Here is a 14,469-nt window from a genome sequence, read left to right as displayed (position 1 = left end):
AGCAGGGCCGTGGCTCCATTCGGTCGCTGTAAGAGCCCTCCATCCAACGATTCAAATCATGCCTCATATCCAGTCGCAAGGGGGACTCTCCCTTCCGGTGCAGCAGAGCGGCAGCTCCCTTCGGATGCAGTGAGAGTACCTCCATCAGTCGCTTTTTCTTGCTTACTCTGCATTGAGTATATATATGTATATATATAGTAGTATATATATATATGTATATATATATTTATATATATACATATACATATGCAGCCTTCCTACCTCGTGTCCTACGACAGTTTTTCGGCATCCCTCCTCCACCCCAACTCCTCACTTCTAATCTATTTTTATCCCAAATTAGGGATAGGGGAAGTTCTTTGGGGTCGGGCTATGCTCCGGGCCTGGACCCCTCCCCCAGGACAGCACGCCAAAATATGCTTACTATTCGCTTTCAGATTAGATGTAAGGGTGAACTTGTGAAGTGGGGCATGTTTAAACGAGCCGTTTCAGAGGGGCATGGACAAGTCTTAACTTTTCATGTTGCATTGGAAACGAGGGATTACATACCATGGATTCCAGAGAGACAAACCAGGCAACAATGTCTCTGTGTTTCAGAGAACAATTCCCAAATACAGCATGTGTTCTCAACTGTTCAGAGACAACCCTTCAAAAGCCACGCAACCTTGACTCCAGGGGTGAGACCTACAGCCATTACTACAGCCAGAACACCATCAAATACCTGGTCTACATTGCACCCTGTGGACTGATCATGTTCATTTCACCAGCGTATGGAGGAAGGTGCAGTGATAAATTCATAACTGCAAATTCAGAGTTCCTGAAATACCTTTGTCCAGGCGATGAAGTAATGGCAGACAGAGGTTTCTCCACTACTGATCGCCTGTATGAAAGGAAGGTGAAACTTGTCATTCCAGCATTCACCAAGAGAGTCATGCAACTCCCTGAAGAAGACACCACTAACACTGGGGGCATTGCCAATGCACGTGTCCATGTTGAACGGGTCATATTATGACCGAAAAACTTCAAAGTCCTTTCTTAAACAGTTCCAATTAACCTCACCCCTACAATTGATACAATTTTGAGAATTTGTTCAGCCCTGTGTAACCTTCGAAGCGACTTTAATTTCTGATGTAGAGGATGAATGTGTTGTTACTTTTTAATAAATATTTTCATGAATCCAGCCCCAGGTGTGTCTTATTATTGGGAGATGGGAGGGTCTTTTTTTTACTAACCACTGAAACAAGCGTAATGGTTAACATGAGGCACCTCAGCCAATCATACAATGGCAGTGATGTCAGTGCCTGGCTTTCACAGTTCTAGTTACAGTTTACAACCCTTTGCTGGTGACTGCAATTTAAGATTAGGTTTTATTTTGTTTATTTAAAAAAAAAATTATGTGTGATAGGGCATTCATTATACTGATATTAGTAACTAAAATGTAATATATTTGTTGAAATCTGGAATGCATTGAAAGGATACCTTTTTATTTATTAAAATATTCATTCTTTACCTTTATTCATTACAGTTTTTCTCGATTGCTTAAACACTATAACCAGGCTTTTGAACAAAAAATTTCAAAACCATAACGCCATTTATCAAAATGCACACCCATTTCACTAAACTATAAACACTATAAATTCCCTGTTTTGACACAGGAGTCAGATTTGTTGAACTGTCACTGCAAAACTCTACACACAAATCCCTTAATTTCTCATTGCCTAGACCATGTGGTCATTTAGAAAGCACTAGCATTCAATATTGTTCACTCAAGTCAGCATAGTTTCAGCTCAATTAGCACACAATTACCCAGGTGAAAACACTAAAGTCAAAATTTAACACACATCAATCAGAGCTTTCAAGATACATAAAAGTGCCAGAGTCAGTTCATTTGAGCTTTGGAACAATGGATCCACAAAGAAATGAAGGAAGAGGTCGAGGAGGGAGAGGAAGAGGACGTGGTGAAGGAGGAGGAAGAGGAAGAGGATGTGGTGAAGGAGGAGGAAGAGGACATGGTGAAGGAGGAGGAAGAGGACGTGGTGAAGGAGAAGGAAGAGGACATGGTGAAGGAGGAGGAAGAGGACATGGTGAAGGAGGAGGGAGAGGAAGAGGACGTGGTGAAGGAGGAGGAAGAGGACATGGTGAAGGAGGAGGAAGAGGAAGAGGACGTGGTGAAGGAGAAGGGAGAGGAAGAGGACGTGGTGAAGGAGGAGGAAGAGGACGTGGTGAAGGAGGAGGAAGAGGACATGGTGAAGGAGGAGGAAGAGGAAGAGGACGTGGTGAAGAAGGAGGAAGAGGACATGGTGAAGAAGGAGGGAGAGGAAGAGGACGTGGTGAAGAAGGAGGAAGAGGACATGGTGAAGAAGGAGGGAGAGGAAGAGGACATGGTGAAGGAGGAGGAAGAGGACGTGGTGAAGGAGGAGGAAGAGGACATGGTGAAGGAGGAGGGAGAGGAAGAGGACGTGGTGAAGGAGGAGGAAGAGGACGTGGTGAAGGAGGAGGAAGAGGAAGAGGACGTGGTGAAGGAGAAGGGAGAGGAAGAGGACGTGGTGAAGGAGGAGGAAGAGGACATGGTGAAGGAAGAGGAAGAGGACGTGGTGAAGGAGAAGGGAGAGGAAGAGGACGTGGTGAAGGAGGAGGAAGAGGACGTGGTGAAGGAGGAGGAAGAGGACATGGTGAAGGAGGAGGAAGAGGAAGAGGACGTGGTGAAGAAGGAGGAAGAGGACATGGTGAAGAAGGAGGGAGAGGAAGAGGACGTGGTGAAGAAGGAGGAAGAGGACATGGTGAAGAAGGAGGAAGAGGACATGGTGAAGAAGGAGGGAGAGGAAGAGGACATGGTGAAGAAGGAGGAAGAGGACATGGTGAAGAAGGAGGGAGAGGAAGAGGACATGGTGAAGGAGGAGGAAGAGGACGTGGTGAAGGAGGAGGAAGAGGACATGGTGAAGGAGGAGGAAGAGGAAGAGGACGTGGTGAAGGAGAAGGGAGAGGAGTAAGAAGAGGAAGAGGAGGACGTGGTGAAGGACAAGGTAGACGAGGTGGAGGAGGAGGAAAGGCAAGGAGACAAGCAGTCTCGGATGAAATTAGAGCCACTTTAGTTGATCATGTCATTGTCCATGGCATGACTATGAGGGAGGCTGGGCAACGAGTACAGCCTAATTTGAGTCGCTTCACCGTCACCTCCATCATCAGAACTTTCAGGGAGGAAAACAGGTAGGTGTACTTACAGTAAGACTGCTCTGTACAGTAACTTGTGCTGTACTCTGTGCTTTTACATCACATCTACTGTTGCACTATGTAATATGTACTACTGTAATAAAGAAATGCATCAAATTGCCTTGCATACAGATCGTTTCAGTAGGTTTCCATTTCCTGTAAAAAGGATGTGTGAGTTACAGTAATGCTTACAGTAGTGCTTCTATTTTTTTAGGACACCGAGACGACCACCTGGTGGAGGCAGGCTAAGGCTTTTGTCGGAGGAGCAAGAGAGGGAGCTTGTAAACATGGTCATTGCCAAGAATGTAATCCGCCTGCGAGAGATTCAAAGGAGAGTGATTGAGGATAATAATCATTTTCGAGGAATAAATGCCATCAGCCTCTCCACAATTGACCGCATCCTCTGAAAGCACCAGTTCCGGATGAAACCGGTATACCGCGTCCCTTTTGAACGAAACTCTGACAGAGTGAAAGACTAACGTGTGGAATATGTTCAGGTATGAATTTTGATATCGCATGAAGTATTGTGTACCATCAGAGTATAGCAGTTTATGCTGCCATTTGTGCTCTCTTGAACTGTGCTTCAGCATAGTGATTTACTCTACTGTGTTTCATGTGTTTTGCAGAGAATCTTTGAGATTGAAGGCTGGCCTGTTCCCCATGAAATTATCTTCGTAGATGAGGCTGGTTTCAACCTGACCAAAAGAAGGAGAAGGGGGAGGAACATAATTGGCCATCGGGCTATTGTAAATGTCCCTGGTCAGCACGGAGGGAATGTCACTATGTGTGCAGCCATCAGCCAACGAGGGGTACTCCACCGCCATGCCATTTTAGGACCCTATAACACTATGCTCCTCCTTGCTTTCCTTGACGGTCTAAGAGAGCATATGTTCCAGTTGGACCACAGGGAACCAGCACAACCAGAGCACCCTCACTACGTTGTTGTTTGGGATAACGTCAGCTTCCATCGCTCTGCTTTGGTTCAAGACTGGTTTACCAATAACCCGAGATTTTCAAACATCTTTCTGCCTGCATACTCTCCCTTTCTAAACCCAATAGAGGAGTTTTTTTCGGCATGGCGGTGGAAAGTGTATGATCGAGAACCTTATATGCGTGTTCACCTCGTCCAGGCCATGGAAGAAGCCTGCCAAGATGTGTCAGTAGATGCGTGCCAGGGGTGGATCAGGCATGCAAGAGGATTTTACCCCCGCTGCCTGGCTAGGGCTAATATAGCTGTGATGTGGATGAGATTCTCTGGCCTGACCCAGACCAAAGACGGGAGGCTGAGGCGGAATAATCTTTTTTTGTTTGTTTGTTTGTTGTTGTTGTACTGTGTAGTACATGAATGAATAAAAATGTGCCAATGTATCCATTGGTTGTGTCTTTTGTTCATCATGTGAAAAGGTTTGTGAGGAGGGGAACCACAAGTAACATAACTTACCAGTTTTGGAAATGTTGTTTTGAATTTTTTGCACCAGTGTGTTAGACTTTGTAGTGTGTGTGATTTTGAGGGCTTGTGTGTCCTGTCTGAGGGCAAAGTTTGGTTTTTCAGCAAGAGTGAATGGTTTTGAGTGTAGAGCTTCATTTTGACCTGATAATAGTTTGTTTGGGAAACTGGGTAAGACATTATGTATTTGTATTTATAGTTTTGAGAATACGAGGCATAGTTTCAAGAAACGTGTTTAAGCAATCGAGAAAAACTGTAATAAGCATTATTATCATCATATCCAGGAGGCACATTTCAAGTGTATTAATTTAACAAACTTTGTTTTCATAAAACAATGTACAATATAATACAATATTTAAATTAAATTAAAATAAATTATATATATATATATATATATATATATTATATATATAGTTTAAAACAGCTAGTTATTTTTTTATTGAAATGGTTTCTCTCCAAAGATGAGTTACCAGAAGTAAATATGTAGTATAATTGTGATACACACAGAAGGGCATACAAAAGATGGACTTGATGATGTATAAGACAACTTTATGCACCTTAGTGAATTTAAAGGATATGTCCAATCGACTACATGCATCAAACCTTATTAGGTGTTTATAAAGAAAACGAACACCATAACAACTTCACCAGTGAGGTTGTAATTTTCTAAAAGCTTTGTTTATGAGACGCTGACAGGTGAAGGGCTAAGACCTCTGCTAACATGTCTTTTGTACTCTAGCAAAGACTGAAGTGAACTCTGACCAAACTGGTTATAAGTGCATTCTGCAACCAAACAATACAGTTTTGTCTTAGTGGTTTCAGTTATTTTCACAACGTATTTGGCCAAGAAACAGTTTTGCCAAGAAATAAACTCTGTTGTCGTCTACTTTATTATTTGTGTGTTGTTTTTTTATGCATGTTAGTGATTTTAGGGAGCAGCTTTTAAAAGGGACTTTTGTTTTGTTTTTGTGGTGTGACGTCATTCGCCTGCGCTCCTGCATCTGTTGTGATTCGGATGAAGACAGGTTTGTGTTTTCAAGCATTTGAAGTTTGTCTATCTTGTTGTTTTCACAATAACCGTAAATGAATTAGATGTTTTGGATCCACTTGAACGGCAAATGTGCGTCTCACTTCGCTCCATTTTATAGTGAATAAGTTGATCATAAAGATGCATTAGTCACTGGCCAGAAGAAAAAACGGAGGTTTTCCAAACCGAAACAGTGTAAATGCAGCGAAAACAACAAACGTGTGATGAGAAAATTTACTAACCAAATGCAAATCATTGCATGAAAGTGAAATATATTAAATATAATCTATAAATCAATACTAATTGTAAATTATAAATGTAAAAAAACTTTAATTTGTTATTAATTTGTAGCACTAGTTTGAGTGTTTTTAATGGCCATTAGCTGTCACTCTGACTCCCTTAACAGTGTGCTGACTACTGAACTAGGGAGCTGATTGAGATGCACACGGATTTACCGTAGTTAAGGTTCAATTTACTTTCTGTTAATTACTTTCATCTAAACCCCTGTGTCCAAACTCACAGAAAAACTGTTGAATCATCTTAGATCCATGTCACAAACTTACAAAGAGTGAAAACATGAAGATTGAAGAAGTATTCAGTCTGAAGCATGAAGATACTGAGGAACAAATAAAGATGGAGTTTATTAAAGAGGAGAGTGAAAACATGAAGATTGATGAAACATTCAGAGTCAAACATGAAAATACTGAGGAACAAATAAAGATGGAGTTTATTAAAGAGGAGAGTGAAAACATGATGACTGAACAAACTTTCAGAGTCAAACATGAAGATACCGAGGAACAAATAAAGATGGAGTTTATTAAAGAAGAGAATGAAGACATGAAGATTGATGAAACATTCAGAGTCAAACATGAAGAGACTGAGGAACAAACAGGTTGGTTTTCATTCTCAAAGCTGAACAAATTTGATCCTTCTTAAAATGTTCAACTCTACAAAATGTAGAAGTTAGACATTTGTTATTACAACATGACACATTAAATTGGGAAAAATAATACAGAAATCTGAGCAAAATAATACATTTGTGTAATATTAAAACCTAATATCAATTACTAAATTATAGAAATCATGTCTAAATTATACTCCGCAGGAGTGGGGAAATTCAGACTATGTGACTAACAAGATAAAAGGGTTGTTCGAGATACAATTCAAAGAAAAATGTTTCTATGTAAGCAATACATTAACCTGGGGCTGGATTCAGGAAGCAAAGATTTATTCTTAACTGCCATTTGCTTATTTTCTAATTTAATTAAAAAATATTTTTATGTTTAATATTTTGTACTCTTAAAAATTCTTTTTTTCTTAAGAATGTTCTTAAGAAGAAACTTAATTCAAATTCTTTGAAAATAATCTTCTTATGCTGTGTTCACACCAAACGCGGATAGAGCGTCAAATTCGCGTCTACCGCGTCTAGTTTGCCGCTTGAACATTTTGAGATCATTCGCGCGTGAAATTAACTTCACAACAGATGCAAATTCTTGTCATGGGGGGGGCTTCTGACAGCTGAGTTCACGCAGCATTTTCAACCGCCAGTTTTATTCGGATAATTTTCTAAATATTACTGTTATCGTGCCATGAAATGTTGTTTTAAAAGTATTTCAGGCGAGAATGTAGTTCTTTTAAACTCAAATATGCGGTTTATTTATAAAGACAGCGTCTATTTAAAAATTGTGTTTCGCCGATTTCGGAGATGAGCTCCATGCGATCAGCGGGAGCTCAGTGATTATGTATCCGCCGAGAGCATCCTCACCTCGGCTAGACCTTCTGACATTTGCCGCTGGCTCTGATGTTTCTTTAGTGGTTCAAGATAAAATATAATTTGTTTGCGGTAAAACAAAACATTTCTTATCTTTTGCCTTTATACAATTAATCTATTAGCGTACGTGTACCCATTAAGCCCACCAAAATCTAAGTTTAGTTTTTTTTCATAGATATTGACATAGTTTATAATTAGTTAAAATGAAAGGTTCATCTCTCATTTGAAATTGTATTAATTAGTCAATGTACATTTTAGAATATAAAATTAAGATAATTTAGGAATAAAGTCAGAAGTCTGGCATGGGCTTAATTGGTATTTTGGCACCATTTAAGCCCGCATGTGTTCCAAATAAGCCCACATCATGAATGATTTAAAGGTTTATTGATTTTAAAGAAGTAAAACAACAATATAATTTTTTCAGTGACTGTATTTAAAATATTCCTTTTTTACTAATGGTTGCCATAGTACTCATCACCTGTACCAATAACATTCAACATGAAAAACATTGGCTACAGAACATTTCATGAACAAAGAATGCAATCATTTGCAATTACTGTTTTGCGACTGAGCTCATTTCATTGATTTAAGTTTCTTTTTGTAGAGGTTCTCTACTTCATTGTGGTTTTTCAGGTAAAAAGGGCCAGCACCCTCCAGGTCCGCTCTGCAAAGAATAAACCTGCGCTCAACATCTTCAACCTTCTCTCGTAAAGGGAGATTGTAAGTGTTGTTTGGGCCTCTTTTAAGGAACTTCATGACAAATGATGTCTCTCCATGCTGTGGCATTTTCTCACTGAAAACAAATGATACACATTAGCAGACATGTATTAGGCCTATATAATGGTGCTACACAGTGTTTAATTTTTATCAAAATATAGTTGTAAATTAAGGTAGTATGGAAGATAAAAGCAGACAAAGAAATGTTATCATTTAGCCTAACACTTTCACACAGACAATTGATCAAAGTTTGTAATTTGAGGAATTCCTCATTGAAACATATAAGGTGGGCTTAAATGGTACCACTGTCAGTAATGGTGAAAAAAGACATTGTTTTCCTTTAAAAGTCTAAGATTTGTTTAAAAAGACATGTATGAAGCTTAAATATAATGTGGACTAAGCATAAGAGTTGTTTTTATTGAGCTCACATTGAGAAATGTTAAGTTTTTTACATTTAAGGTTAGCTTGTGTTGGCTATAGTTTGCATGCGTTTTGTGGCACTGTACCATTTAAGCCCATCTTTAAAAAAAGTTAATTTATGAAAATAATCTTCTCTACAAAACAATTTATGATGTATTTATTGGTAAATTAATGTATAATTAATCACAAGACATTTAATGTTTGTAGTTCACATGCTTAATTCTTTGGCAGTCTATCTTTCTGTAAGGCTAATGATCTGACCTAGAGATTAGCTTTGAACGCAAGCTAATAAAACTCATCTTTCCATTTAAAGAAAAATGATATAAAATGATAAAGTACTATTGTTCATACACAAAAAACAATACATTTATCTCTTATTTGACACAATATCAATGTACTTACTGAAGAAATGGTTGAAAATTGAAGAAATGTCTTGATTTCTGAAGAGTGCCAAAACACCAAAGTTTTGGGGTGACTTTGTGTGAGGTAACCTGAGACAACTTGCACATGGGTGGGGCTAAATCAACATTGACAAATGTGATTGGTATGCAATAAAAAGTGTCAGAGAAGTAACAAATCACTGGATTGGTTAAAATAATGAGCGGCAAAAAATATGATTTTGTCTTTTTTTTAATTGACTTCAGAGTTGATGGTGGGCTTAAAGGGTACATGGGCTTAATGGGTACACTTACCCTAATATGTTTCTGTATCTATAGAAATATGAACTTTTGTCATATAGCTCCGGTTGACTGCTCACTGACAACATCAGTCATTCCTCCATGTTGAATGAGTGACTCCTAGCAGGCTCCTGATTGGTTAACGCGGCGCAAATTGACGCCAAAGTAAAAAATTGTTAGTTCGGCAGCAGACGCGAATTCGTGTCAAACGCTTAAATGCACAAAAAGCACCATTCGTGCGTATCGCGCAATTTGCGCATCGATTCGCGTCATTCGCGCGAACTAGACTGGAATGAGGTGAATTCACGTCTTCCACGCCGCGCTAAACGCCTCATTCGCGTCGCGAGACCTCCAGACGCGCGTAAACTCGCCTTTGCATTGACTAAACATTGAAATCATTCGTGCCAGACGGTCTATTCGCGTTTGGTGTGAACACAGCATTAGGCTACGTTCACACGAAGCCTTAGCTTACCCTAATTTGATCTTTTTTTTCCCCCTCGTTCTAAAAAAAATCCCATCCACACAGCGTCGTGTCAAGAAATATCTGCGTCCACACAAAACCAGTGAAACTGACAGAAAATTATGTAGTACACATGCCAGATCAGTATGTGGCACTGTAATTTTTCCACAGAGATACACTTAAATAGTAGGGGATGACATCATCATTTCAGAAACTATACGGATGACCCCGTCCACACGAAAACGCAAAGATGGCGTTTTCAGATTGTAAGCAATTGTAAGTCGCTTTGGATAAAAGCGTCAGCTAAATGAATTAATGAAAAAATGAAAATGATTACCTGATAATTGCAGGATGGATTTGAGATGTTTTTGGAACCAGGAAACCGGAAAAAGTTAGTATAAACTTGGCATCAAGATTACGGGCTGTACTGAGAGGCTGGTAACCTGTGCGGAGAGTGTGGATACATTTTGTGAGAATGTCTAGCATTATGGGTTGCCTGGAGTGGGGATGGGTGAGCTGGTATTGCTGGATTTCCTTTAGTCAGAAGTGAGGTTTGAGAATTGATAATTTTGGGCGTGGGAGCACTGAACACCAGTTTGTGGAAAAACTGGACACCGCTCAGGTAACCAGTGCTGTGTTGACCAAACCTGGCTAATATGGTTGAATTTCCTGGTTCTAGTAAGAACTCTAGCTGCTGCATTTTGGACTAACTGGAGTTTTTTTATTAAGCATGCAGAACAACCACCCAATAAAGCATTGCAATAATCAATAATCTATCCTTGAGGTCATAAATGATTGGATTAATATTTCTGCATTTGACATTGAGAGCATAGGCAGTAATTTAGATATATTTTTGAGATGGAAAAATGCGGATGTACAAATGCTAGAAATGTGGCTTTCTAATGAAAGATTACTATTAAATAGCACACCTAGGTTCCTAACTGATGACGAAGAGAGTTTTTAGGTCCTATAATTAACACCAGTTTTCTCAAAATTTAGCAAATCTTTGTACTATGCATTCCGTTTTTAAAATTGGTATGTTTTGCCGGGGCCACAAAGTTATATAAAATTGAGTATCATCAGCATAACAGTGAAAGCTAACACCGTGTTTCCTGATGATATCTCCCAAGGGTAACATGTAAAGCGTGAAGAGTAACGGCCCTAGCACTGAGCCTTGAGGTACTCCATACTGCACTTGTATTTTCATATAAGTATGATTTAAACCATGCTAATGCACTTCCATTAATGCCAACAAAGTGTTTAGGTCTATGCAAAAGAATGATGTGGTCAATAGTGTCGAACACAACCACGATCAGATGATAAGAGCAGGTCATTTGTAAATCTAAGGAGAGCAGTCTCAGTACTATGATACGGTCTAAATCCTGACTGAAAATCCTCACATATACCATTTTTCTCTAAGAAGGAATATAATTGTGTAGATACCACCTTTTCTAGTATCTTGGACAGAAAAGGGAGATTCGAGATTGGTCTATAATTAACTAGTTCTTTGGGGTCAAGTTGTGGTTTTTTGATGAGAGGCTTAATAACAGCCAGTTTGAAGGTTTTGGGGACATATTCTAATGACAATGAGGAATTAATAATAGTCAGAAGAGGATCTATGACTTCTGGAAGCACCTTGTGACGAGTGGGGCGGGGCCGAGAGCCGTGGGAATGGGGCGAGGCGACACCTACTCGACCCACCGGTCTCGAGTCCCACAGAGGAGATGGAAGGATATAAAACAGACAGGAGTGACAACAGTGAAGGACGAGAGAGGACCAGGCCTGGATTTTAGTTGTGTTTGGTTTTTGTTTGTGCGCGGCAGTCGTCCGTGAGGGGCTGCCGCACTGTTTTGTCTTTATTTTATTATTAAATCTTATTTGATTGTCCGCCGGTTCCCGCCTCCTTCTTCCGACGAAAGAACTTTTGTTACACACCTATTTAATGGAGTGTTCACACCAGATGCGACTCGTACTACTCGTTTCATAGTTGGACACTTGAAAATTTTGAATTTAATCGCTTCATTCATCAACAGACATGAATTCGCTCCTATTTAGAAATGCTTTCACTGATTTCTGAGACAATCAGCTCCACGCGATCAGTGGGAGCTCAGTGCTCATGTTACCGATGAGAGCACTCTCAACTCGGCTAGTCCTAAAATTTGCAACTGGCTCTGTCTCTTTAGTGGTTCAACATAAAATATAATTCATTTTGGAATAATCTAACAGGTTATCTTTGGTCTTTATTCAATTTATCCATTTCTTCCAAGCAAGATTCTTTTTATTCCTGTTTCTGTAAAAGTATGAAGTATCATACAGCTCTGTGTATCCACATACAGTGACAATGACTTTTCCCACCACTCGCTATGTCATAATCATGTCACTACTAGAGCAAGCTGTGAGTTAGCTGTGTAATTCTGATGCTGTATCAGGAGAAATGTAAAAAGACATGATGAGCTGCTCCTGTGCGCTCTCCCCTCCCACTGATGGCTTGTTAACCAATTAGTGTTCAGGCACCTGCACCGCGCGCACCCCTCTGACCCTCACTCTCTGACTGCGACATCCACCATTTAACATTGACAGATTTGAAAGGAAACATGGACAGAAGACCTTTAAGAAATCACCACCGAAAGTGTGAAGAGAAATTTGAAAATGCTCGGGTAAGTATTTTTTTTTCTTCTTTGCGCATAATATGATTTAAGGTTGCTTTGTACAGTTTAATGAAACAGTGACTGGGTCCTGTTTAGTACTGGTTTAGTCCTCTTTTAGACCTCTGTGAACATGGCCCCTTATCATGCTCAAATTCATATAAAAATATGTCAATCGCCTGATGTACATCTGTGTGTCCACGCTTTTCCTCTAAGGCATGCATGAGTCTGTCGCACGGCAACACACACTGCATGCAAAAAAGAATCATCAATATCTCAAAAAAGAAAACAGCACAAACGACATTTTTTATATACATTTTCATTTAAAGGGGGGCAAGTAGTGTATATTGTTGTTACAAAATATTTCTATTTTTAAAACATTTGCTTTTTTTTTCATCAAAGTATCCTAAAAATTATCACAGGTTATGAAAATATATTAAGCAGCAGAACTGTTTCCAGCTTTAAAAATGAATCAGAATATTAGATTGATTTTATACTTTTAAATTATCTATTTCTGTGATGCAAAGCATCCTATCATTCTAATATTCTGATTCATTTTTAAAGCTGAAAAAAGCAAATGTTTTAAAAATAGAAATATATTGTAACAACAATATACACTACTGGTCAGTAATTTTGTTTCCTTTTTTTGAAATAAATCAATACTCTTATTCAGCAAGGATTGTGTTAAATTGATAAAAAGTGATGGTAAAGATGATTTATAATATTAGAAAATATTTTTTCTATTTTGAATAAATGCAGCTCTTCTTAACCTTTATTCATCAAATACATTAAGCAGCAGAACTGTTTCCAACACTCATAATAAATCATCATATTAGAATGATTTCTAAATGATCGTGTGATAGACTGGAGTAATGATCCTAAAAATTCAGCTTTGCATCACAGAAATAGATAATTTAAAGTATAATAAATTGAAAGCCAATTATTTTAAATTGTAATACTATGTCACAATATTACATTCTTTTCTGTATTTCTTATCAAATAAATGCAGGCTTGATGAACAGAAGAAACTTATTTCAAAAACATAACAAATAGTAATGTGTTCAAACTTTTGACCTGTAGTGTATAATTTAATTCAGTGATGAAATTTAATTTAATATAATTTAATTCAATTCAATTTAATGAAATTTAATTCAGGAGCCCTGCTATAATGTATTTGTATCTAATTGATGATTTTACTTGTTTTCCCTCTTTTGGCATGTTGTGAAGGCCAAAAATGACCACTGCAAAGAGAGTCATGGTGATGAACCTTGGAGCCCCCCATCAACACCACCACCATCCAGAGAAGACGAGGAGCTCAGAGACGAGGTTCTGTCATCCAGTGGGTCTGATGCAGATCCACTGGATGAGGACTTCAAACCATCTCCATCGCCATCATCCAGTGAAGATGAGTTGCTTGCACTAGAGTCCCAGTCATCCTGCCACAATACTCCAGAGAAGCACCATAGTCACGCATCATCCAGTGAAACTGACACCAGAGAAGCTGAGAACCAGAAGGCCAAAGGTAAAGCCATTCAAAAAGGTACAAAGTCAAAAGGAAAAGGAGAAAAGTTTAAAGATGATAAAAAGATTACTGTTAAAAGAAGCATAACAAAGGATGGTGCCAGAGTCTGGGACAAAGTCCATTACTGTGTATTCTGTGAAAAGGCTCAATTTAAGATAGCTAGACATCTAGAAAGAAAACATATTATGGAACGCGATGTCGCCTATGCTTTTAGTTTCCCAGTTGGCTCAAAAGAAAGGAAGATTCTGATAGAAGGCCTTCGTAATAAGGGTGATTGGAAACACAATCGCATGGTCTTCGAGGAAGGAAATGGTGAGATTATAGTATGGAAACGGCCCTCTGAGAAGGCAGACATAGAGAGCTACCTACCATGTCAACACTGTTATGCAATGTTCAAGAGGACTAAACTCTGGAGACATCTGAAGTCATGTAGAGAACGGAAAGAGGAAAGAAAGAATGGCAAAAGAGTACAAAAATCTTCCTGGCATCTACTTCCACGCAAATCAGGCCAAGGAGTACAAAAGATCATCCACTCTATGCAACAAGATCATGTAACCTCTCACATCAGAAGTGATG

The 14,469-nt window shown here is 39.0% G+C and overlaps 1 protein-coding gene across 1 annotated transcript in view; it reads left to right on the top strand.

Annotated features, from left to right (window-relative positions):
* The first annotated feature begins 5,590 nt into the window (after positions 1 to 5,590).
* LOC132106047 (gastrula zinc finger protein XlCGF26.1-like) overlaps positions 5,591 to 14,469 on the top strand; it is a 161,006-nt gene continuing 152,127 nt past the window's right edge. The window contains exons 1-2 of the mRNA XM_059511656.1: positions 5,591 to 5,679; positions 6,226 to 6,573. Coding sequence (XP_059367639.1) covers positions 5,670 to 5,679; positions 6,226 to 6,573 — 358 coding nt within the window. The 5' untranslated portion in view covers positions 5,591 to 5,669. The remainder of the gene's footprint in view (positions 5,680 to 6,225; positions 6,574 to 14,469) is intronic.

The sequence above is a fragment of the Carassius carassius genome, chromosome 26 (assembly GCF_963082965.1).
Source record: "Carassius carassius chromosome 26, fCarCar2.1, whole genome shotgun sequence".
Taxonomy (NCBI): Eukaryota; Metazoa; Chordata; class Actinopteri; order Cypriniformes; family Cyprinidae; genus Carassius; species Carassius carassius.
The sequence above is the reverse complement of the archived record's forward strand: the minus strand, read 5'-3'. Positions and strand labels throughout refer to the sequence as shown.